The 22,968-nt window shown below is 41.6% G+C and overlaps 2 protein-coding genes across 3 annotated transcripts in view; one reads left to right on the forward strand and one right to left on the reverse strand.

Annotated features, from left to right (window-relative positions):
- CHST4 (carbohydrate sulfotransferase 4) overlaps positions 1-4,733 on the forward strand; it is a 9,344-nt gene extending 4,611 nt beyond the window's left edge. For both annotated transcript variants that reach the window (XM_077756311.1, XM_077756312.1), the window contains exon 2: positions 3,295-4,733. In XM_077756311.1, coding sequence (XP_077612437.1) covers positions 3,310-4,452 — 1,143 coding nt within the window. In that variant the 5' untranslated portion in view covers positions 3,295-3,309 and the 3' untranslated portion in view covers positions 4,453-4,733. The remainder of the gene's footprint in view (positions 1-3,294) is intronic.
- Positions 1-22,968, reverse strand: part of TAT (tyrosine aminotransferase) — a 70,284-nt gene that overhangs the window by 21,246 nt on the left and 26,070 nt on the right. The window lies entirely within an intron of this gene.

Genomic DNA, 22,968 nt, shown 5'->3' on the forward strand with positions numbered 1-22,968 from the left:
AAAAAGAAATCTGTGTAGTGGTAAAAAGGAATGAGGAAATGCTTTATGTGCTACCCTGGAAGTTCACCAAAACATACTGTAAAGTTTATAAAGCAAGGTGTGGAGGGGTGCCTGGGTGGCTTAGTGGGTTAAGCATCTGACTTCGGCTCAGGTCATGATTTCAGTTTGTGGGTCATGATTTCACCTAGCTTCCAGCTCTGTGCTGACAGCTCAAGGCTTGGAGCCTGCTTTGGATTCTGTGTCTCCTTCCCTCACTCTCTGCCCCTCCTCTGTTCATCCTCTTACTCTGTCTCTCAAAAATGAATAAATGTTAAAAAAAAACTTTTTTAAAAGCAAGATGTGCAACCTTGCTACTTTTTCTGTTATAAAGGGGGAGAGGGGAATTAAGAGTATGTACACATGTGAATTTTCTTGGGTGCAGAGAAAGCAACTGAAAAGACAAAAAATGAACCCAGTTGCTATTGGGCGGGGGGGGGCAGGGAGCAAGTTGAGAAATGGGCAGAAAGGGGACATGTATTGGAAGTAGACTTCCACTGTACAGTACTGACAAAATACCAGCTGGTAGACTAATCCTAGCTGTGAGCAGGGGTGCTGGGGTGGCTCAAGTTGGTTGAAAGCCCAACTTCAGCTCAGAACATGATCTCACAGTTCGTGAGTTCGAGCCTCATGTTGAGCTCTGTGCTGGAAGCCTGAAGCCTGGAGCCTGCTTTGGATTCTGTGTCTCCCTCTCTTTCTGGCCCTCCCCTGCTCATGCTCTGTCTGTCTCTCTCTCAAATAAATAAACATTAAAAAAAATTTTTTTTTAATCCTAGCTTTGGGCAGAGAAGAGGTTACTGATGCAGCAACTGGTAAAATTCTTAGGTGTTTTTCCCCCCAGGAAAATATTGTGACCCATTGTCAAGGTATGTCATTACCCCTGTTTACAAAGAGCTCTAGATGTTTTCTAATTTATGACTAAAGGCTTCATCCACAGACACAGCTGCTTGTCATAGTATTTCCCCTTGCTTGTTAAAAGATCTGGAGTAGGACAGGCTCAGGCTGGCAAGCACCCCCCCTTACTGCCTTCCTGCATGCAGAACTGTAGGAATTGTAAGTCTGTGGATTTAATGTCCAGGATAATGATACTTTTTAAAACAGTTTGAACCAGTGACTACTGCTTATCAAAAACTTTTTTAAAATTAGGGATAAGACCTGTCACCAGGAAATCAGCAAAGTCTAAATCCAGCTCCAATTATTGTCTAGAAATATATTTTCTTTGTTAAAGCTGGAAGGCAGAATATCTTAGGTATATAATGATATGTAAATTAGCACCTTATGGGTGCCTGGCTGGCTCAGTCTGTGGAGTAAGCAACTCTTGACCTCAGGATTGTGAGTTTGAGCCCCATGTTAGGTACAGAGATTACTTAAAAATAAGATCTTTGGGGCACCTGGGTGACCAACTCTTGATTTCGGCTCAGGTCATGATGTCACAGTTCACGGGCTCAAGCCCTGGGTTGGATTCTGTGCTGACAATGAGGAGCCTGCTTGGGATTCTCTCTTTCTCTCTCTCTGCCCCTCTACCGTGCTTTCTCTCTCTCAAAATAAATAAACTTTAGGAGAGCCTGGGCGACTCAGCCAGTTAAGTGTTCGACTTTGGCTCAGGTCATGATCTCGCAATTTGTGAGTTCAAACCCTGTATCAGGCTCTGTACTGACAGCTCAGAGCCTGAGAGCCTGCTTCAGATTCTGTGTCTCCCTCTCTCTCTGCCCCTTCCCTCCTCACACTTGCTTTCTCTCTCAAAAATAAGCATTAAACAAAAAAAATTTTTTAATAAACTTTAAAAAATAAAAATAAAATCTTAAAAAAAACCAAACTAGTACCTCGCTACTATTAATATTTTACACTATGTGAGATAGCTATTCTATCTCTCAATAGTCATTTATGCTAGGAAGTCACCCAAAATGATCCAGATTCATCTTAAACCGTAACCCTAAGCCCTTGAAAAAAACCCTCAGAATAATATTTTATCTAACAGGGCACTGGGAAACGTGGTCATATATACATATATATACATATATATGTATACACACACACACACACACACACCTCTACACACACATTTCTTAAATAGAGAGTGAGTCCATGCATACAAGAGGGGCAGAGGGATCTTAAGTAGGCTCTAAACTCAGCACAGAACCTGACGTGGGGCTCGATCCCATGACCCTCGGATCATGATCTGAGCCAAAATCAAGAGCAGGACACTTAACCACTGAGCCACCCAAGTGTCCCACACATTTTTAAAGATATTTATTTTTATTATTTTTCAAATAAATAATTTTAAATAATAATAAATTTAAATAATAACTATCTTAAAGTTCTGATGAGACGGCATTCCCAGGATGCAGTATACAACCTGGCCATCTGTACTGAGCAGCCCTGATTAGGTTGTGTCAAGCAGTTAAACATTTCCCCAAGCAGAAGAACAGTGGCTAGTAGCCCACAAGTATCACTACTGCAGCTATTAGGTCGGCTTGCCACAACTTCCATAGGGTTGGCTCTTAAGGAGACAACAATTCAGGATATATAGATTCAGATATAAGGTCAGCATTGGAAAAAAAGAATAAGGTCAGCATTGGGTCACTTCCTTATGTCCCTAGTCACAGGATGAGACCAAAACAGAGGGGACCAGATGACAGGTGCCATGGGCACTTGGCTCTGTCACTGAGGAGACAACTCCAAACTCAGGCCAAACACTTTTATAGCCTGCAACCATATTGCTCAGGGGGTTGAAAGTCCTGTGCTTGATTGAGATGAAGGAAGGTAGTGAGAAATGGTCTACGGCAATCTCCCTCAAGATAGGGGAAGTGGGTGAGGTAATTCTTCATAAGTCAGCTGACTTCCCTTAGTTTCAGAAGGAATCACAGGGCATTTGACCAAAACTTGGGTCAGATTGTGGTTAAGCTTTACCTAAGTGGCCTGTATGAAGACCTGCGCATCACTAAGGTGCCAGGGTGGAGCTGTTCCTCTGCGTTGATGAAATATGACTGAATTCAGGCATTTTTGGTAGCTCAATGGACAAGACAGACCAGGAGGGAGGAAGTAAAGAGCCTAAAATAAATAGAACTTATTGACACACTAACTGCAGGGAACAGGGATTGATTCAGAGAAGGATCTGTGCAGTTGGTTGCCAGAAGTTTCCAGCACTCTAGTTGCTCCTTGCTCGGGGTCAGGGAAAAGATGGCTTTAGCAAGAAAGGGGATGGAAGGCAGACACCAAAACAGAAGCCTAACACAGCCCTCTGCCTGTTCCTTAAAGGTTTTCCACTTCAGCATGATGATACTGCCAAAAAAAATGAGGCCACTGCTGTTCCTGGCTTCCCAGATGGCCATCTTTATTCTACTATTCCATTTATACGGCTACAACTTTAACCCCCTGTCCACGAAGGAGGAGCCCAAACCCATGCATGTGCTGGTCCTGTCTTCCTGGCGCTCAGGCTCTTCTTTTGTGGGACAGCTTTTTGGGCAGCACCCAGATGTCTTCTACTTGATGGAGCCTGCCTGGCACACCTGGGTGACCTTCACACAGAGCACTGCCTGGACGCTGCATATGGCAGCCAGAGATCTGATACGTGCTGTTTTTCTGTGTGACATGAGTGTCTTTGATGCCTACATGAAACCTGGCCCTCGGAAACAGTCCAGTATCTTCCAGTGGGAGGGCAGCCGGGCCCTGTGTTCCCCTCCTGCCTGCAACGTCTTCTCGCGAGATATGATCATACCCCAGGCTCACTGCAAGCTTCTGTGCAGTCAACAGCCTTTTGAGGTGGTAGAGAAGGCCTGTCGCTCCTATAGCCATGTGGTGCTCAAGGAGGTGCGCTTCTTCAATCTGCAAGTGCTCTACCCACTGCTGAGAGACCCTTCCCTCAATCTGCACATCGTGCACCTGGTGCGGGATCCCCGGGCAGTGTTTCGTTCTCGAGAACACACCACAGAGGAACTCAGGATTGACAGCCGCATTGTGATGGGGAAGCAGTGGGAGAAACTCACAAAGGAGGACCAGCCCTACTCTGTGATGCAGGTTATCTGCCAAAGCCAGATGGAGATCTACAAGGCTGTGCAGTCCTTGCCTACAGCCCTGAGGCAACGCTACATGCTCATACGCTATGAGGACCTGGCCCGGGACCCCCTTGGCCATACTGCCCAAATGTACAAATTTGTGGGGTTGAAATTCCTGCCCCACCTCAAGACCTGGGTGTACAACAGCACTCGAGGCAAGGGCATGGGTAATCACGCCTTCCACACTAACGCTAGGGATGCCCTCAACGTCTCTCAGGCCTGGCGCTGGTCCTTGCCTTACACAAAGGTTTCTCGACTTCAAAAAGTCTGCAATGATACCATGACTTTGCTGGGCTACCACCTTGTCAGATCTGAGCAAGAGCAGAGAAACCTGTCATTGGATCTTCTAGGGTCTACCTAGGCCCCCTCCAAGTAAGTCTACAAAGAGGGTTGAGGCTCTGTCCCCACTTGGCACTGGCCTCAGCCACATTAACTGAAGTCTTCTGAGCCTTAATTACATCTCTGTCGGTATATATGTGAGCATGGGTTGTGCCCACACATGCTCAAGCTAGGAAATCTCTGTGTATCTACTCATGTAGATAGAGATTCAGATACCTATATGGGCAGCACATTCCACCACTGAAAAAGGAGTACTGCCCCTCTTCTCTTCTTGGCCTTCCTATTTGTGTATACCTCAAAGACTTTGTGGCCTGGGGTCCTATTTGACACCACACAGTATCAGTGGCNCGCTATGAGGACCTGGCCCGGGACCCCCTTGGCCATACTGCCCAAATGTACAAATTTGTGGGGTTGAAATTCCTGCCCCACCTCAAGACCTGGGTGTACAACAGCACTCGAGGCAAGGGCATGGGTAATCACGCCTTCCACACTAACGCTAGGGATGCCCTCAACGTCTCTCAGGCCTGGCGCTGGTCCTTGCCTTACACAAAGGTTTCTCGACTTCAAAAAGTCTGCAATGATACCATGACTTTGCTGGGCTACCACCTTGTCAGATCTGAGCAAGAGCAGAGAAACCTGTCATTGGATCTTCTAGGGTCTACCTAGGCCCCCTCCAAGTAAGTCTACCAAGAGGGTTGAGGAGGCTCTGTCCCCACTTGGCACTGGCCTCAGCCACATTAACTGAAGTCTTCTGAGCCTTAATTACATCTCTGTCGGTATATATGTGAGCATGGGTTGTGCCCACACATGCTCAAGCTAGGAAATCTCTGTGTATCTACTCATGTAGATAGAGATTCAGATACCTATATGGGCAGCACATTCCACCACTGAAAAAGGAGTACTGCCCCTCTTCTCTTCTTGGCCTTCCTATTTGTGTATACCTCAAAGACTTTGTGGCCTGGGGTCCTATTTGACACCACACAGTATCAGTGGCGTAAATCCATTAACTTCACTTCCTCAGTGGGACGGGAAAACCAGTGAAATGGGTCTTCTGCCAAAGAGCCCACCAGAATATTCCACAGGAATATGAACTCAGAGCCCATGGAGCTTCTGGTGGATTCAAAAAGGGAACAGAAAACAGGGTTCGATTCTTACTGGTGAGACTGGCCATAACAGCTATCAGTTATCACAAATACGAAGTAAGATCTCTGCACAACAGAGCAAGCTCTTAAACTCATGGGGTGGCCAGGCCCCATGTGGACATCATTTCCCCTCAGTGTTTTCCTATCATACAAAAATTTTTGACTTGTGAAGCTGCCATCCATTAACACTAAAATTCCAAACAGAATTTGGAGTTTCCCCTTTTACGTTTTCCCATTACTTAGTAATAAACATTAATTCTTATAGGATCCTAACCTGATAGCACAAGCGTCTTTACAGATTTTTTTAAATACTTTTGCTATTACCTATTACCCACACATTTAAAAATTGCTAAGACAGTGTTTCATGTCAGCTGATAAATTGAGTCTAAACTGATCAATACTGACCGTCATATTATGCTCCTACGAATCTGTTGCTAGGGCCCCTGGGTGGCTCAGTCAGTTGAACCTCCAACTCTTGATTTCAGCTCAGGTCATGATCTCATGGTTTCTGCGACTGAGTCCTGCATCGAGATTCCCCTGTTTGGGATTCTCTCTTTCCCTCTCTCTCTGCCCTTACTCTTCACACGGACGCGCGCACGCGCACACACACACACACACACACACACACACACACTCTCTCTCTCTCTTAAAATAAATAAAAGAAACTTAAAAAAAAAATCTGTAGAAAGTAGACAACCAGCAACTATACCCTTTCGTTATTGTGCATGGCGTGAGTTGTAATAATATATATATCACTCTAGGGTCTGGGCAAAGAGTTCTATTTTTTTTTTTTTTTTTAGAAGGCACAAGTGAGTGAGGGTCAAAGAGAGAGAGAGAGAGAGAGAAGCGGGGCTCACCCCAAGCAGGGCTCGACCTCACCTGAACAAAGGGTTCTTTTAATGTGATCCTCAGCCAGACGACCTTAGGTCTAGGACAGCTGGCTCTGTTCAGCTCTTCCTGGTCACCTCTCCACATAACAGAGGTTGTTTCTCCCAGTCTTTGCAGCACCCCCTAGTCTAGTTATGCACCAGAATCTTCTGTTAGACATTCATTTTGCCATGCCCCACCTGAGATCTGCTGGAATTGGAATCTGCCAGGGTGGGGACTGGGCTTCTGTATGTTGATAAAGCAACCCTGATGATTCTCTCATGGCCAGCCTGGCCACATCACACCCTGCCCGGGAGAGCAGCACTGTATGCCTTCCTGCTCCAAGACAGATGTCTTTTCAGCACATGCCAAGTATCTATGGCGCTTACTTTTGACATTCACACTGTCCTCAGGTTGCAAGGATTAGGAAGAAGTTCTATATCTGTCTGGAAGTCCAGGGACCTCGGAGTCCTGACTTGTTTAATATTTCACCTAGGCCAAATCTGAAAGATACTATAATTTCATCTTTCCTTTCATCATGTCCTTTCCCACTTTGGACATGGTCCTCACTCCATAAAGCGCCCTCGATGTCAGATGGGAATTCTCACACTTGATTGTGCCAAGAAGCTCTCAGGCTGTGGCAGCACCAGAGACATGGGAGTAGCTACCTTTGCCAGCTGGGTCTGTCAAAGTTCATTGACATGTGGCTCTAAGGGAGTTAATTTATCCTGACATCCAAACCTAAGCCACTCTAGACACTCCTCAAGAGCCTAGGATCTCCCAAGCAAATGCTACTTGCCTCTACAAACCTTCCAAAACTGTGAAAGAGTGAAATTTCCCCAGCATTGGAAATAAGGCCAGGGCAGTAGGTTATGATACAAACAGAGTGAATACCATTGGCGATTGGTGAGGGGGGGACGGGGGGGACGCAGACAGACAGCAAAAGACTCAACCACCTCTGATTTCCCCTCTGAAATTCAAGCCTCCACCTGAATTGTCTTCAAGTTAGCAACTTCCTTAGGAACCATTTCTGTGGGATGCTCGAGTACAGAGCTCCTTGCTTTTCCTTCTCCCAGGGAACTGTTATGTTCTCATGAGTGCATGGGCTCTGGAACCATGCTGCCTGGGTAACCCTACTACTACCAGCTGGGTGACCTCTGGCAAGTCCATTAACATCTCCATGTCTCAGTTCCCTCAACTGTAGGGTTGGTGGAATAATGGTGGCAGTGACTTCTTGGAGTTGGGAGGGTTGGTGAGTTAATATATGCAACATGCTTAGCAAGCAACTGTCAGGTAAGCAAGCAGAGAAAGGGGTAGCTGTGAATATCTTGATAACAACACTGGTTTTAGCCCTCTCAAGGACTGTCTTCCATCATTTCTGGTAACATCCTTATTAAGGTGATGCTTAACAGAAGATCAAAAGCCCTTATGGCATTTCTGATCATACTGATACAATTAGATTTATAACTCTCAGATAGTCTAGTTTATCTATATCAGTTGTTTTTAACCTAGAGCAATTTTGTTCCCCAGGGGACAATGGATGATTTCTAGAAACATTTTTGGTTGTCAGAACTGGTAGGGTGGGGTGTTACTGGCATCCAATGGGGAGTGGCCAGGATGCTACTAAACATCCTACCATGTACAGGAGAGCCCCCACTCCTGCCCCCAATGAAAAGTTCTCTGGTCCAAAATGTCAGTAGTACAACTATTGAGAAACTGTACTCTATGTTCATTAGATGGTGAATATAGGGGCACCTGGGTGGCTTAGTCAGTTAAGCGTCCGACTTTCGCTTAGGTCATGTACTCGCGGTTCGTGGGTTCGAGCCCCGCGTCGGGCTCTGTGCTGACTGCCAGCTCAGAGCCTGGAGCCTGTTTCAGTCTGTGACTCCCTCTCTCTCTGACCCTCCCCTGCTCACGCTCTCTCTCTCTCCTAGAAATAAATAAAACATTTAAAAAAAAATTAAAAAAAAAAAAAGATGGTGAATATATGCAGGATGAAGAGCCAATGACTCAAACAGATTTCTCTTCTATCTTCACTCAGTCACATTCAGTCTTGCTCAAATAATACACCCCCAGGCCAAGCATCCTGACTGGGCAGATGTCACAACCAGGGCTCTTCTGGCACCCACTCAAATCATCTTAAAGGAAGTAAGTAGTGAAATAGACATTATAAAAATACAGAGCAGCATCACAGGGGTCTGACGAGAGGAAGTGAACACAGGCAGGCTTCCTGGGACCAGGCATGCACTGACCAGTCTATGCCTTACTGGTCTTGACTTATATCCACCTTAATTTGGTCAGCTGACTGTCTCCAGAAGAGAAGACTTCAAAGGGGGCAAAACATAGTTATTTAGGGCCTCGGGGAAGACACGCAGGACAAAGGAAGCCAGAAGCAGACACTATGCTTCGACAAATGAGCTGTCTAATACGTTTGGGAACAGAAGAATCACTCATGAATGTCAAAATTTTCCATAGGCACTATGGGATTTAAACAACGGTTCCCCAACCTTTTCCTCATTACCACTTCCCACCATTGGCAAGCCTATGGCAGACATTTTTGTTCCAATCATACTCTACCACGAATGTCCATACCACAGATTTACTGGATATTTTTATGTAGTTTTTATGGCCCTCCAAATGGTCAAAAATCACTGTAATAACTACATTTTTTGCCCCCCACAAACGACTTTTTAACCCTTCGGTGGCAACAGCAGCTTCAATGAGAATGTATGACCTAGACTACTGTTCCTGACACTTAGCTTCATTCCAGCTACTATTTTCCTCACCGTGTCTTCTCATTTGTCATTCACCCAAACTATGTTCCTTGCTCTCACCAGTAAGACGTGTACCTTCCTCAATCATAATTAAATGTGATCATGCAAAATAACACATATGAGAGAAACTTGTAAACTATAAGGACCTATAAAAATGTTGTTTAGTAGTAGTAGTATGCTAATAATACCAATAACTCTCATTGCCACCCTCCCTGCCAGCACTCATTCTTACTGTGTGGGATGGCCTTGGCCCTGTTTGCCTTGTCACATTTCAAGGTGGCTTCTTATGGTCCTGGTAGAACAATAGGGAAGCTAGTTTATTGTTGCTTTTTAAATTTATGACAAGAATTAAGAACATGTGGAACATGGGCATATAGCTGCTCATAAAGAATGAGATATGTTTCAGAAGAAGTAAGCTATTGTTCTACCCAAATCAATACGGGCTTAAACGGCTAACGACAGATCATGTAAACAAACATGTTGGATGAAAGGAATAAAGGCTCATGTCCTTTTAGATAGGGGTAAGGTAAATAGAGGGACTCCTGATTACCTGCTCCATCATAAACCAAACTACGAGACCTTAAGAGATACACACACACACAGCATTCTGGAAGCAAATACGCTTGAAAAAGTTGACAGTATGAAATTTAACCAGGTATTTAAATGCAAGACCCTCAGAACTTCAAATATGTTCACGTGCATATTAAGAATTGAAAAGAGTAGGGGCGCCTGGGTGGCTCAGTCGGTTGGGCGTCCGACTTCAGCTCAGGTCATGATCTCACAGTTCGCGCGTTTGAACCCCGCATCGGGCTCTGTGCTGACAGCTAGCTCAGAGCCTGGGACCTGCTTCAGGTTCTGTGTCTCCCTCTCTCTCTGGCCCTCCCCTCCTCGTGCTCTCTCTCTCTCTCTCTCAAAAATAAATGAAAACATTAAAAAAAATTTTTTTTAAAAGAATTGAAAAGAGTAGATAGTGGTTCTCTCAAACTTCTTTGAACAAGGAAGTTTTTTCCTTGATATATCTATTAACATCTGTCAGGAGAATGTTTCAAGAAAGGCCAGTCTGAGAAAGACTGAGTTGTCTTCAGCAACCCTGGATGACCCCAACACACTGGGTTCTTTTTGCCTCCTCCCAACCCCCTGTGGGCAAGTGCCAAATGGAGGATATCACACAAGGGCAGTTAACTCACTGGGGCTTTATGTTTGCCCACATCAATTTATGATCACTTCAACACTCACTTGCAACCTTTTCCCGCTCAGCACAAGAACTTTCCCTAGTCATCTTCTGGTCAAATACCTTCCTTTCCTTCCCAGAGAAAAGAAAAGCCATCTGATACTGGTCTTCTCAAATCCTCACTACAAACATCTAAGGTTCCCCTAATATTCTCTCTTTCTTCTTTTAAGGTTTCTTTTTTTTTTTTGAGAGACAGAGAGAGGGAGAGAGAGGCAGAGACAGCATGAATGGAAGAGCGGCAGAGAAGAGAGAGAGAGAGAGAGAGAGAGAGAGAATCCTAGGCAGGTTTTGCCCTGACAACACACAGGGCTGAAACCCATGAAGCCACAGGAACATGACCTGAGCTGAAATCAAGAGTCAGATGCTTAACCTATTGAGCCATCCAGGTGCCCCTTGTGTCTTCCTTCTTCTATTGTGTTACCAGATAGAGGTCGTTCTGTCTCCAGCTGAAGCCCAGTGTCTTCACTATCAGAGGTTTGGATTCTCTCCCCTTACCTTTTTAAGAACTGTATTATTTTTATTTAAAATTTTTTTTAAATTTTTTACATTTATTTATTATTGAGAGACAGAGAGAGACAGAGTACAAACAGGTGAGGGGCAAAGAGAGAAGGAGACACAGAATCCAAAGCAGACTCCAGGCTCTGAGCAAGCTGTCAGCAGAGCCCGATGCAGGGCTCGAACCCACAAACCATGAGATCATGACCTGAGCTGAAGCTGGACATTCAACCGACCAAGCCACCCAAGTGCCCCAAGAACTGTATATTTTTAGTATTCACTCCCTCTCAACTCAGCTTCTCTTCAACTGAATCCTTCTCTTTGGCTTTTTAGCTTACTCAGTATACTCCCATCTTGAAAAAACTCTCCCTTGTTCCCAAAGCATTATCCAACTACAGATCTTCCACTTATGATGGGGTTAAATCCATCCTAGGTCAAAAATACTGTAGGGGGCGCCTGGATGGCTCAGTCGGTTAAGCGTCTGACTTCAGCTCATGTCATGATCTCACAGTCTGTGGGTTCGAGCCCTGCGTCAGGCTCTGTGCTGACAGCTCAGAGCCTGGAGCCTGTTTCTGATTCTGTGTCTCCCTCTCTCTCTGACCCTCCCCTGCTCACGCTGTCTCTCCCTCTCAGAAATAAATAAAAATATTTAAAAAATACTGTAAATCAAAAATGCATTTGATACCCTTAACGAACTGAATACCCTAGCTTAGCTTGGCCTACCTTAAACATTCTCAGAATACTTATATTAACCTACAGTTGGGCAAAATTATCTCCCACAAAGCCTATATTGTAATAAAATGTTAAATATCTCATGCAATTCACTGAATACTGTATTGAAAGCAAAAACAGATTGGCTGTATGGGTACAGATGGTTCTAAGTGTATCAGTTCTTTATCCCTGTGATGATGTGGCTGAGTGGGAGCTGTAGCTCACTGCTCCTATCCAGCTCATGACAGAACTGGACCACATACTGTTAGCCTGGGATAAGATATAAATTCAAACTGATGTATGGTTTCTACTAAATGCATACTATTTTCACACCATAAAGTAAAAAAATACTTTAGTTGCACCATTGGAAGTCAAGGACCATCTGTATTAGCCTCTCCCTCCTCAGTGCACAGCCAAACTGCTCTAAAGAGTAGTCAATATTTGTTGGCTTTATTTTTCTTACCTTCTACTTCCTCCTCCACCCACTTCAATCTGGATCTTGCCCCCTTCTCTAAACTGCTCTAGCTAACAACAAAATTTAAATTCCATGTTACTTTTTTACTCAGTGGACATTTCCAATTCTCATTTCAGCAACAAATTTTATCGAGAACTTCCTCTTTCTTGAGACACTGTATCCTAGTTTTCCTCCTATTTGTCTGGCCACTTCTCAATTTTTTGCAGAATTATTCTCTTCTACCAAGCCATTCAATGTTGGAATTACTTAAGACACAGCATGGGTCCTCTTCTTTTCCCACTCTATCCCTTCTCTCTAGACTATCTCATCCATGCCCTGAAGTTCTTAAAAACCACTTACATGTAGATGATCCACATATATGGATTTTTGATGTATATTTTCTCTGAGATCCAGATTTGTAAATCCAATCACTGATCAAGGTCCCTTAAACATCTCAGAGGATACCTCAGACTCAACATGTCTAAACATCACATTCACGATTTTCCCCTCCTCCACCCTAGACCATGCTAAAGATCTTCATCCCTACAGGGTCTCTTTCCCACCTTTTCAGCCTGTTACCAAATCAAAAAACTGTTCTTTGCCCTTGGCTTATTCCACCAATAAATCCTCACATTTTCAGCCTGTTACCAAATCATAAACTGGACTTTGCCCTTGATTTCTTCCACCTATAAATCCCCAACAACTGCTGATTCTACCCCATCAACATTTCTTAAGTTCTTTTATTTCTCGTTCCTTCTTCCTCTTATCATTCCCCTTTTTGTTCATGCCACCACTGACTCTTTCCTGAACCACTGATTGGTCTTGCTGCCTCCAAGCTTCCCACTTCAATACAATCCAGGGGTGCCTGGCTGTTTCAGTCGGTTGGACGTCCCAACTCTGGCTCAGGTCATGATCTCACAGTTGATAGGTTCGAGCCCTGTGTTAGGATCTGTGCTGATAGCTCAGGGCCTGGGGCCTGCTTTGGAATGTACGTCTCCCTCTCTCTCTGCCCCTCCTTCACTCGTGCCCTGTCTCTCTGTCTCTCAAAAATAAATAAAAATGTAAAAAAAATTTTTTTTAAATACAATCTACACTGTGTTGAAAATTCAGAAAGTCCAAGTTTCTTAATATAGTTTAGATAGCCTTTCACGATCTGGCTCTTACATCCCTCTCTTGTCGTTCCCTCTTAGACTATACTTTCCTACCATCTCAAATTTGTAGTTTTACCAATGTGCCACACATATGTTTGGATCTTAGATCTTGCTATTTCTCCCACCTAGAATGTGCCACATTCTGCCCCACCCCCAACTTCTCTGGTTCATTTTTTTTTATTCCTTCTCAACTAAAATATTTCCTCTGGCGGTTTTTCCCAGCTTGACCCTTAGGCCTCTATTGAGTGCCACTTATACAAGCTTTCTACTCACAGAATTTATTACAATATAATAAAACCATCCAATTTATGTGTCCTTGAAGGCACAAACTATCTTGTTTACTGTGTTGTAATCAATGATTCACACAGTTTCTGGCACAAGGTAGGCACTCATTAAATGTTTAGTAAGTGAAAACTTGAGCTTATCTATATTATATGGAAAGGGCACATTTTTTATATAATACTTAGGAAAAAAAGGCTAATCACAGAACCTTCTATCTGAGAAACACAGTGACATGTTTAGAGATTCAGATAAGAAACCACGAACATTTAAAAGTTTCCTGTTTGAAAGAAATAAGGGAAATTGAATCTCAAGGCCAACAGCTCAGAAGTGCTGGGTCAAGTGGATTGGCAGACGGGACACAGGGGATAAAGCAGAGATTCAGAAATTAAATTGACTTCTCTAGGGCTCCTGGGTGACTCAGTCTGTTAAGCAACTTCAGCTCGGGTCATGATCTCACAGTTCGTGAATTTGAGCCCCATGTCTGGCTCTGTGCTGACAGCTCAGAGCCTGGAGCCTGCTTCAGGTTTTGTGTCTCCCTCTCTCTCTGCCACAACTAAGGTTGCACTCTGTGTCTCTCTGTCTCTCAAAAATGAATATATGTTTTAAAAAACTTGAAAAAATAAACTAAATTTACTTCTAATATTACTGTAACAAGAGGAGCTTCAAATTATGCTGGTTTCTGAAGAGTTGCATGTGTTTACAGGGTATAGCATATTATCTAATCAAGTGCCACCCAGAAGCATTTGGCAAAATCTTTCTTACTCATTGTTTTCCAATTGGTTTTTAGCCAAATCTCTAAGCAGAAAAATTTATCAATCTTTAGCTAGGTGGAGTAATAAAAAAAAGAAGACTAACATTACTAAAATAAAAAATGAAAGTGGAGGAGAGCCTGGGTGGCTCAGTTGATTAAGCATCCGACTTTGGCTCAGGTCATGATCTCTCGGTTCGTAGGTTCAAGACCCACGTCAGGCTTTGTGCTGACAGCTCAGAGCCTGGAGCCTGCTTCAGATTCTATGTCTCCCTCTCTCTCTGCCCCTACCCCGTTCGTGCTCTCTCTCTCTCTCAAAGAAAATTAAACACTAAAAAAATTTTAAAAAAGAAAATGAAAGTGGAGATATTACTACTGACTTTATAAAAATAAAAAAGATTATAAAGGAATGCTATGAACAACCACATGCCAACAAATTAGATAACAGACAAAATGAACAAAGTTCTAGAAAGACACAAACTACCAAAACTAACTCAAAAAGAAATCAAAAGTCTGGAAACCCTATAACAAGTAAAGAGATTGAATCAGTAATCTGAAACTTCTTACAAAGAAAATCCCAAGCCCAAATAGCTTTACTGAAAGATACCACCACACATTTAAAGAATTAATTTGAATCCTCTTGAACTAAACGGAGGAAATACTTGCCAACTTGTTGAATAAGGCCACAATTACTCTGAGACAAAAACCAGAAAAACATGTTACAAAAAAACCCCTACTTACCAATATCTCTTATAAATATAAATGCAAAAGCCTCAACAAATACTAGTATCAACTGAATCCCTACAACATGTAAGAAGGATTATACACCATGACTAAGTGGGAATTATCCCACAAATACAGCTTGACTTTACATCAGAAAATCAAGTAATGGGGGCACCTGAGTGGCTCAGTCAGTTGAGTGTCCAAATCAGGTCATGATCTCACGATTCATGGGTTAGAGTCCTATGTCAGGCTCTGTGCTGACATGACAGCTCAGAGCCTGGAGCCTGCTTTGGATTCTGTGTCTACCTCTCTCTCTGCTCCTCCCCCACTCACTCTCTGTCTCTCTGTCTCTCTCTCAAAAATAAAAATAAAAATAAACATTTTTTAAAAGTTTAAAAAAGAAAATCAAGTAATACACCATATTAATAGAATAGAAAACAAAAATCATTTGATTGTCTCAATAAATTAAAAAAAAACACAACAATATCCCAAACCCTATAGTAATTAAAACTACTCAATAAACTAGAAGGGAACTTCCTCAAACTTAAAAAAGGGCACCTATTAAAAACTCACAGATAGGGGCACCTAGGTGGCTCAGTCAGTTAAGCATCCGACTTCAGCTCAAGTCGAATCTCACAGCTAGTGAGTCTGAACCCCGCATCAGGATCTGTGCTTACAGCTCAGAGTCTGGAACCTGCTTCAGATTCTGTTTCCTTCTCTCTCTACCCCACTCCCTCTCTCTCTCTCTCCCTCAAAAATAAACATTAAGGAAAAAACTCACAGATAACATCATACTTAATGGTAAAAGAAAAAACACTCTCCCTCCCAAGATCAAGAACTAGACAAAGGTGTCCATTCTCACCTTTTTTATCCTTTATGTATTAGAGATTCTATAAAGGGCAACTGGGCAAGAAATAAAAGGCACCCAGATTGAAAAGTAAGAAGTAAAATGTTCTCTATTTTCAGATGGCATGATCTTATATATAGAAAATTCTGGGGTATCTGGGTGGCTCAGTTGACTGGGCATCCAACTCTTGATTTAATCTCAGATCATAACCTCACAGTCTTGGGATTGAACCCCATGTCAGGCTTCACTAAGTGTGGAGCCTGCTTAAGATTCTCTCTCTCCTTCTGCCCCTCTCCCCTACTTGTGCTCTCTCTAAAAAAATAATTAAGAAAAAGAAAATCTAAAGGAATCCACTAAAAAATATTAGAACTAATAAAGGAGTTTAGCAAGGTTGCAGAACACAAGATCAATAAACAAACACCAATTCCATTTCTATACACTATACACAAGTTATATTACATATATACCAGTTCTATTTATTCTATATGTACACCAATTCTATTTCTATATACTAGCAAACAATCCAAAATCTCATCTGGCTTCTTTGCAGAAAATGACAAGCTGATCCTAAAATATTGTGGGAAAAAAGTCCCAATTTCAAAACTACTACAAAGCAATAGTAATTAAGACATATGGTCGGTCCTGGTATAAAGACAAATAGATCAATGGAATAGAGAGCCAAAAAATGAACCTTTGCATATATTGTCAAATAATCTTTGACAAGCATGCCAAGACCATCCAATGGGGAAAGAATAGTCTTTTCAACAAATGGTGATGGGACAACTAGATATCCATATGTAAAGAAAGAAGTTGGACTCCTACCTCACACCATACATAAAAATTAACTCAAAAGAATCATAGGTCTACATGTAACAGTTAAGACTATAAAACTCTGAGAAGAAAATATAAAAGTAAATCTTCATGATATTTGGTTGGGCAATGGTTTCTTAGATATGACACCAAAAGCACAAGAAACCAAAGAAAAAGAAATGAGTTGGACTTAATCAAAATTTAAAACTTCTATGCTCAAAGGACACCATCAAGAAAGTGAAAAGATAACCCATAGAATGGGAGAAAATATTTGCAAATTATATATCTGAAAAGGAACTTGTATCCAGAATACACAAAGAACTTACATGTCAACAATAAAAAGAAAAGTAATTCAATTTTAAAATGAGCAAAGGAGAATAGACATTTCCCCAAAGAAGATATACAAATGGCCAATATGCACATGAAAAGATGTTCAAAATCATTAGTCATTAGGGAATTGCAAATCAAAACCACAATGAGATACCCACTATAATGGCTAAAATAAAAAAGATAGATAATAAATATTTTTCAATTCCTTGAAAGGTTAAAGAGTCACCATGTGACCTAGAAACTCCATTCATAGGTATATGTTCAAGGAAAATGAAAACACATACCCCCACAAAAACTTGTACATGAATGTGTATAGCAACATTATTGACAATATCCAGAAAGAGGAAACAACCCAAATGTTCACCTGGGTTCCTTAATCAATGAATGGATAGACAAAAGTAGTGTATATACATATATAATGTGTATTGTGTGTGTGTGTGTGTGTGTGTACAGTGTAATATATTGCCATAAAAAAAGAATGAAATGCTGATGCATACTATAGCATGGATGAACCTTGAAAACATCATGCTAAACACATCATTAAAAAAAAAAAACAAAACCAAACCACTAAAGACCATATATTGTAGGATTCTATTTACATGAAATGTCCTGAGCAGGCAAATGAATGCAGACAGGAAACAAATTAGGACTAGTATAGCCTAGGATTGAGGGTGAGGATTAGAGGTAGAAAGTGAATATTAATGGGTATGGGATTTCTTTTGGGGGTGACAAAAAATGTTTGAAAATTGATGGTGGTAATGGTCGCACAATTCTGTGAATGTACTAAAAACCATAGAATTGTATACTTTAAATGGATGAATTGCATGTGAATTACATCTCAATAAAGCCATTAAGATAAACAAAAGAGAAACCTGCAGGGATTTCCCAGCCCATATAGCCCTTCTCCTCATTCACTCTCTCCTACCCACGCTCTCTTCTTTCTACCAACTTTCTGGACTTTGCATTTGTGGTTTCTACTTGAAACATTTTACCCCAAATTATCTGAAGATGATCTCCTTCTCATTATTTAGTCTTAACATTATTTAGAATCCTCCTCAGAGACATTTCCCCACAAGTCTCTGACCCTTCAAATGATTTCTTCTATATTCTGTCAAGGAACAAAAAATAGTTAAAGTGACTCCGATACTTAGCCAATGTGTGTCAGGTAGCCCTTCAAAATGATGTTAACTTCCTGAGCTGAAGCAGGACTGGAATTCTTACATATAAGGCACAGAGGAGGGGGAATATGGTTATGATATTGCCCCAGGTGCAATTTTTCTTTATCGCTAACAGCTGCCATTTGCAGCAGGAATGAGTGGGTTATGTTGGGGTTTTCATGACTCTATCTCATGATTGTTGGTGCAATCTTACTTTGGTGGCTATTGAAACAGTTCTTTTGAGAGCTATCTATCTTTGTAAGCCCTGTGACTCATCTGCTAGTTTAGCTTCAGGGGAAGAGGAAGTAGAAAGGGGGAAAAAGAGGAAAGCAGAGGTGAGAGAGAGAAAAAAAGACAAAGGAAAGGAGGTAAAGATTAAAACAAGGAAAAGAGAGGTCTACTTTCATTCTTTCACAATTCTTTATGATGCTTCTCAGTGCTTACAGGTATCTTAGTTATTTGCATGTTTATTTTCTGTCTTCCTTCTTTGGATAGGATGTTTCTGCCTTGTTTGTCTGCCTAGCAGATGCTCAATAAATACTTTATGGCTGACTGGCCAAATTCCACAACAACATGCTAAATCCAGGACGAAAACATGAGCATACTGTTCCAACACTCTCTAACCACTCCTCTCATTTCTCATGACTATAACTAACTTCTAAGGCAGCTACGGGCCAAGTGTCCATCACTTGAGTGCTTATCAAAGTTATAAATTCTTGGGCTGTACCTCCACAGACTGGTTCATCTGTGCTTTTAACTTTTAAATATATATATATTATATATATGTTATATATATAATGAGGAGTGAATGAGAAGGGCTATATGGGCTGGGAAACCCCTGCAGGTTTCTCTTTTGCTTGTCTTAATGGCTTTATTGAGATGTAATTCACATACAATTCATCCATTTAAAGTATACAATTCTGTGGTTTTTAGTACATTCACAGTCCGTTGAGTGTCTGACTTGGTTTTGGCTCAGGTCATGATCTCACGGGTTTGCGGGCTTGAGCCCTGCATCGGACTCTGTGCTGGCAGTGTGAAGCCTGCTTGGAATTCTCTCTCTCTCCCTCTCTCTCTGTCCCTCCTCCACTCACACGGTCTCTGTCTCTCTCAAATAAATAAATAAACTTGAAAGAAAAAAAAAGTAATTCCAAAGCTTTGAATATGGTTCTTAGATAACATTGAGATTATTTTTAATTTTGTTAGATGTTATAATGGTATCATGGTTATGTTGTATGTATGTATAAATAAATATACATACATACATAGTCTCTATTAATGATGTACCATACTCAAGTACCTATGGATGGCTTTATATATCTTGAATTTGCTTTAAAATGCACCAGAAAAGGAGGAAACAAATTGGCAAAATAGTGATAATTTTGGAAACTGTGTGATAAATACTTTGAGATTCATTATACTACTCTCTCTACTTTTCTGTATGTTTGAAAGTTTCATAATAAAATATTCTTTTAAAAATAGTCTCAAATTAGTGATTAACTACCAGTCTCACCAAGAGGCACTTGTGGTAGGAAAGTATAGTTGGAAATGTTGTGTATTTGCCCCAAAGTGAAAGCTGAAGGGGAACGGGTAAGAAGTAAAGTTTATGGGCCAGACCCTTCGGGTACATTCCTTCATTGAATCCCCCCATCACAACTGTTAAGTTAATGCCACGTTTGGTTTTTTTTTTATGTTTTTAAAGTTTTATTTATTTAGTTTTTTATAANATCAGTTGCATTTTTATACACCAATAATGAAGCAACGGAAAGAGAAATCAAGAAACCGATCCCATTCACAACTGCACAATAAACCATAAAATGCCTAGGAATAAACCTAACCAAGGATACAAGAGATCTGTATGATGAAAACTATAGAAAACTTATGAAGGAAACTGAAGACACAAAGAAATGGAAAAACATTCCATGCTCATGGATTGGAAGAATAAATATAGTTAAAATGTCATTACTACCCAAAGCAATCTACACATTCAATGCAATCCCAATCAAAATTGCACCAGCATACTTCTCAAAAGTTAATGCCACCTTAACTGTGGTGATTGAACTCAGCATCACTAATCAGGAGACAAACTGGTATTGCATGCCTCCTGGTGGAGTGTATGAGGAAGTGCACATCATCATTGACACGGTCCTCTTGTCAAAAAAATGTTTAAGCAGAATCTAATCATGAGGCAGGAATCAAGTGCTGAACATGGATATTCTACCAGACAATCGGCCTGGACTCTTCAAAACTGGTGATATCATAAAACACAAACTTTTAAAAAAAAGTTTTAAGTTTATTTATTTATTTATATTTTTATTTTTTTTTTTAGTAATCTCTACACCCAATGTGAGGCTTAAACCTGGGACCCTGAGATCAAGAGTCTCATGCTGTTCTGACTGGGCCAGCCAGGAGCTCTGAAGACTTTTTTTTTTAAAGACGAGTACACCGCTTTCAATTAAAGAAGACTAAAGAGATAGGACATCAAAATGCAATGGGTGAACTTTGACTGGATCCTAGATTCAAAAAAGAAATGCTGAAAAAAGCCATGATGGGGAATATGAGAAACTTTCAACATGGGGGAAAAAAGAAGAAATTTTCAAAATGGACAATGTATTAGATAATATTTTTGAAAAAATATTAATGTAGTGAGTGTGACCAAAAAACAAACAAAAAACAAACCAACTTTATGAGGTGAGGGGTAACCCTCTTTCAGACACTGGGAAACTAAGGTTCAGAGAAACAAAGGGATTTGCCCAAGAAGCCATGGCTGGCAAATGGCAGAGCCCAGACAGGCCCAGATCTCCCTGCCTCTGGAGCATAAGCTCTTGGTTGATGGCTGCTTGTTCCTTGGCAGCATTCCCCAGGGAGCAAGAGATAGGACTGTGATCTACAGTATCTCTAAGTGGATGGTCGTACCTCAAGGTTGTAAAGAGGCACCATTCACTCTTGTTATGACACCAGCAGTAATTCATTCATTAAGAATGTAATTGCTATGTAACAATGATAAGCAAAAACAGGTAGTCCCTAGGCATCGGGATGCTTACAGCCTAATGAAGGAGACAAACATTAATCAAATATTGAAACCATTCAAAGGAATATATAATAACAAAACGAGATAAGAGCAATGAGGAAAAGAAAGCTGACCAAAGCTGAGGGTCAGCAGACTTCTGTGAGCTGTGCTTTGAAAAATGAATAGAAGGTAATGATACACACAGAAAGAAAAGTGTGAACAAAAGGCCTATGGTATGAGGGAGCAGGACTTTGCAGGAGGAATGCCCTCAAAACTAGTAGGTGCTAGTGAAAGGTGAAAATTGAAGAAAGCAGAGTCAGACAGTGCAGGACCCTGAAGGCCATGCGAGGGCCTTTTTTTTTTTTTTTTTTTTTTTTTTTTTTGGTCCTATTCACTACATTTAATATTTTTTCAAAATACTGTCCATTTTGAAAGTTTCTTTTTTTTTCAATTTGAAAGCTTCTAATTTTGTTGAATTTTGAAAGCAACAGAAAGCATTTAGGCAGGTGACAAAATCTGATTTCAAATTGAAAAAAAAAAAAAACACTTCACCTGCAATGTTGAGAGGATGGCTGGGCAGAAGAGACATCATTTAGAGACTGTAGTAGACAGGGATAATTTGGATTAGAGTGAGCAGTGTATAGAGATGGAAGGGACCAGACCCAAGGGGTATCTGGGAGTATACAGGGAAACACAAGTGAGAAAAGTGTTGAAGAGGACTCTTCGGTTTCTTGCTTGTGTAGTGGAGATGCCATTTCCTGGGAGGGGACACAGTGGACGAAGGCCAGATTTAGAAGATATGAGTGGAATGAAGAAATGTTGGTACTTTTTAGACTTCCAAGTGGATGGGAGGAGGCAGCTGGATGTGCAAGTTAGAAGTTCAGAAGTCTAGACTAGAGACGTACATCTCAGAATCATCAACGTATGGTTACTGAAATATGAATAAGATGGCCTCAGAAAGGGAGGAGTTAGCAGGGGAACCCCTGGGATTAGATGGTTCTTTTTTAAAAAAAATTTTTTTTTCAATGTTTTTTTTTTTAATTTTAAGATAGAGAGGGAGAGAGAGAGAGAGAGAGAGAGACAGACAGACAGAGTGTAAGCAGGAGAGGGAGACACAGAATCCAAAGCAGGCCCCAGGCTCTGAGCTATCAGCACAGAGCCCAACACGGGGCTTGAACTCCCAAACCATGAGATCATGACCTGAGCCAAAGCTGGACACTTAACCAACTGAGCCACCCAGGTGCCCCAGATCAGATGGTTTTTAAAGAGAAGGCAGTTGAGGCAAAAATACTGGAAAGGAGCCATGGAAAGGGGAGGGCTGAGTGAGGAGGCTGAGGGAGAAGTGGTGGGCTGGGGGAAAGCCTTAGACTTACTTCTCGAAGCCCCACATTCTGCCAGCAGTGGTGTCATCTTTCCTAGTGTTGGAGGATGGCTCTACATTCACCCTCCAGGCAGGCCTCAGCTGAGAGCCTCCACATCTGCTGCTGCTGCTTCCCAGGAAAGGTGCTCTACCCCTGGCTTTTCTCGTGGTATCCTCCGAATTATGTCATAATTTATTTACCGAGAAATTAACTTATTTATTAACCAATCCCTTAGTGGGGCACCTTGGTGGGCCCGTTCTTTAAGCATCCAACTTCGGCTCCTTTGTATCCCTCTCTGCCCCTACCCTTCTCACTCTCTTGCAGGCATACACTCTCCCTCTCCCTCTCAAAAACAAACATTAAAAAAAATAAAACAATCCCTTAGTGATGGGCAAAATTTATGGGCAACAATTATGGTATAACCATACTATGGAATACTATGTGGCAG

This window comes from Crocuta crocuta, unplaced genomic scaffold, assembly GCF_008692635.1.
Source record: "Crocuta crocuta isolate KB4526 unplaced genomic scaffold, BGI_CrCroc_1.0 scaffold388, whole genome shotgun sequence".
Taxonomy (NCBI): Eukaryota; Metazoa; Chordata; class Mammalia; order Carnivora; family Hyaenidae; genus Crocuta; species Crocuta crocuta.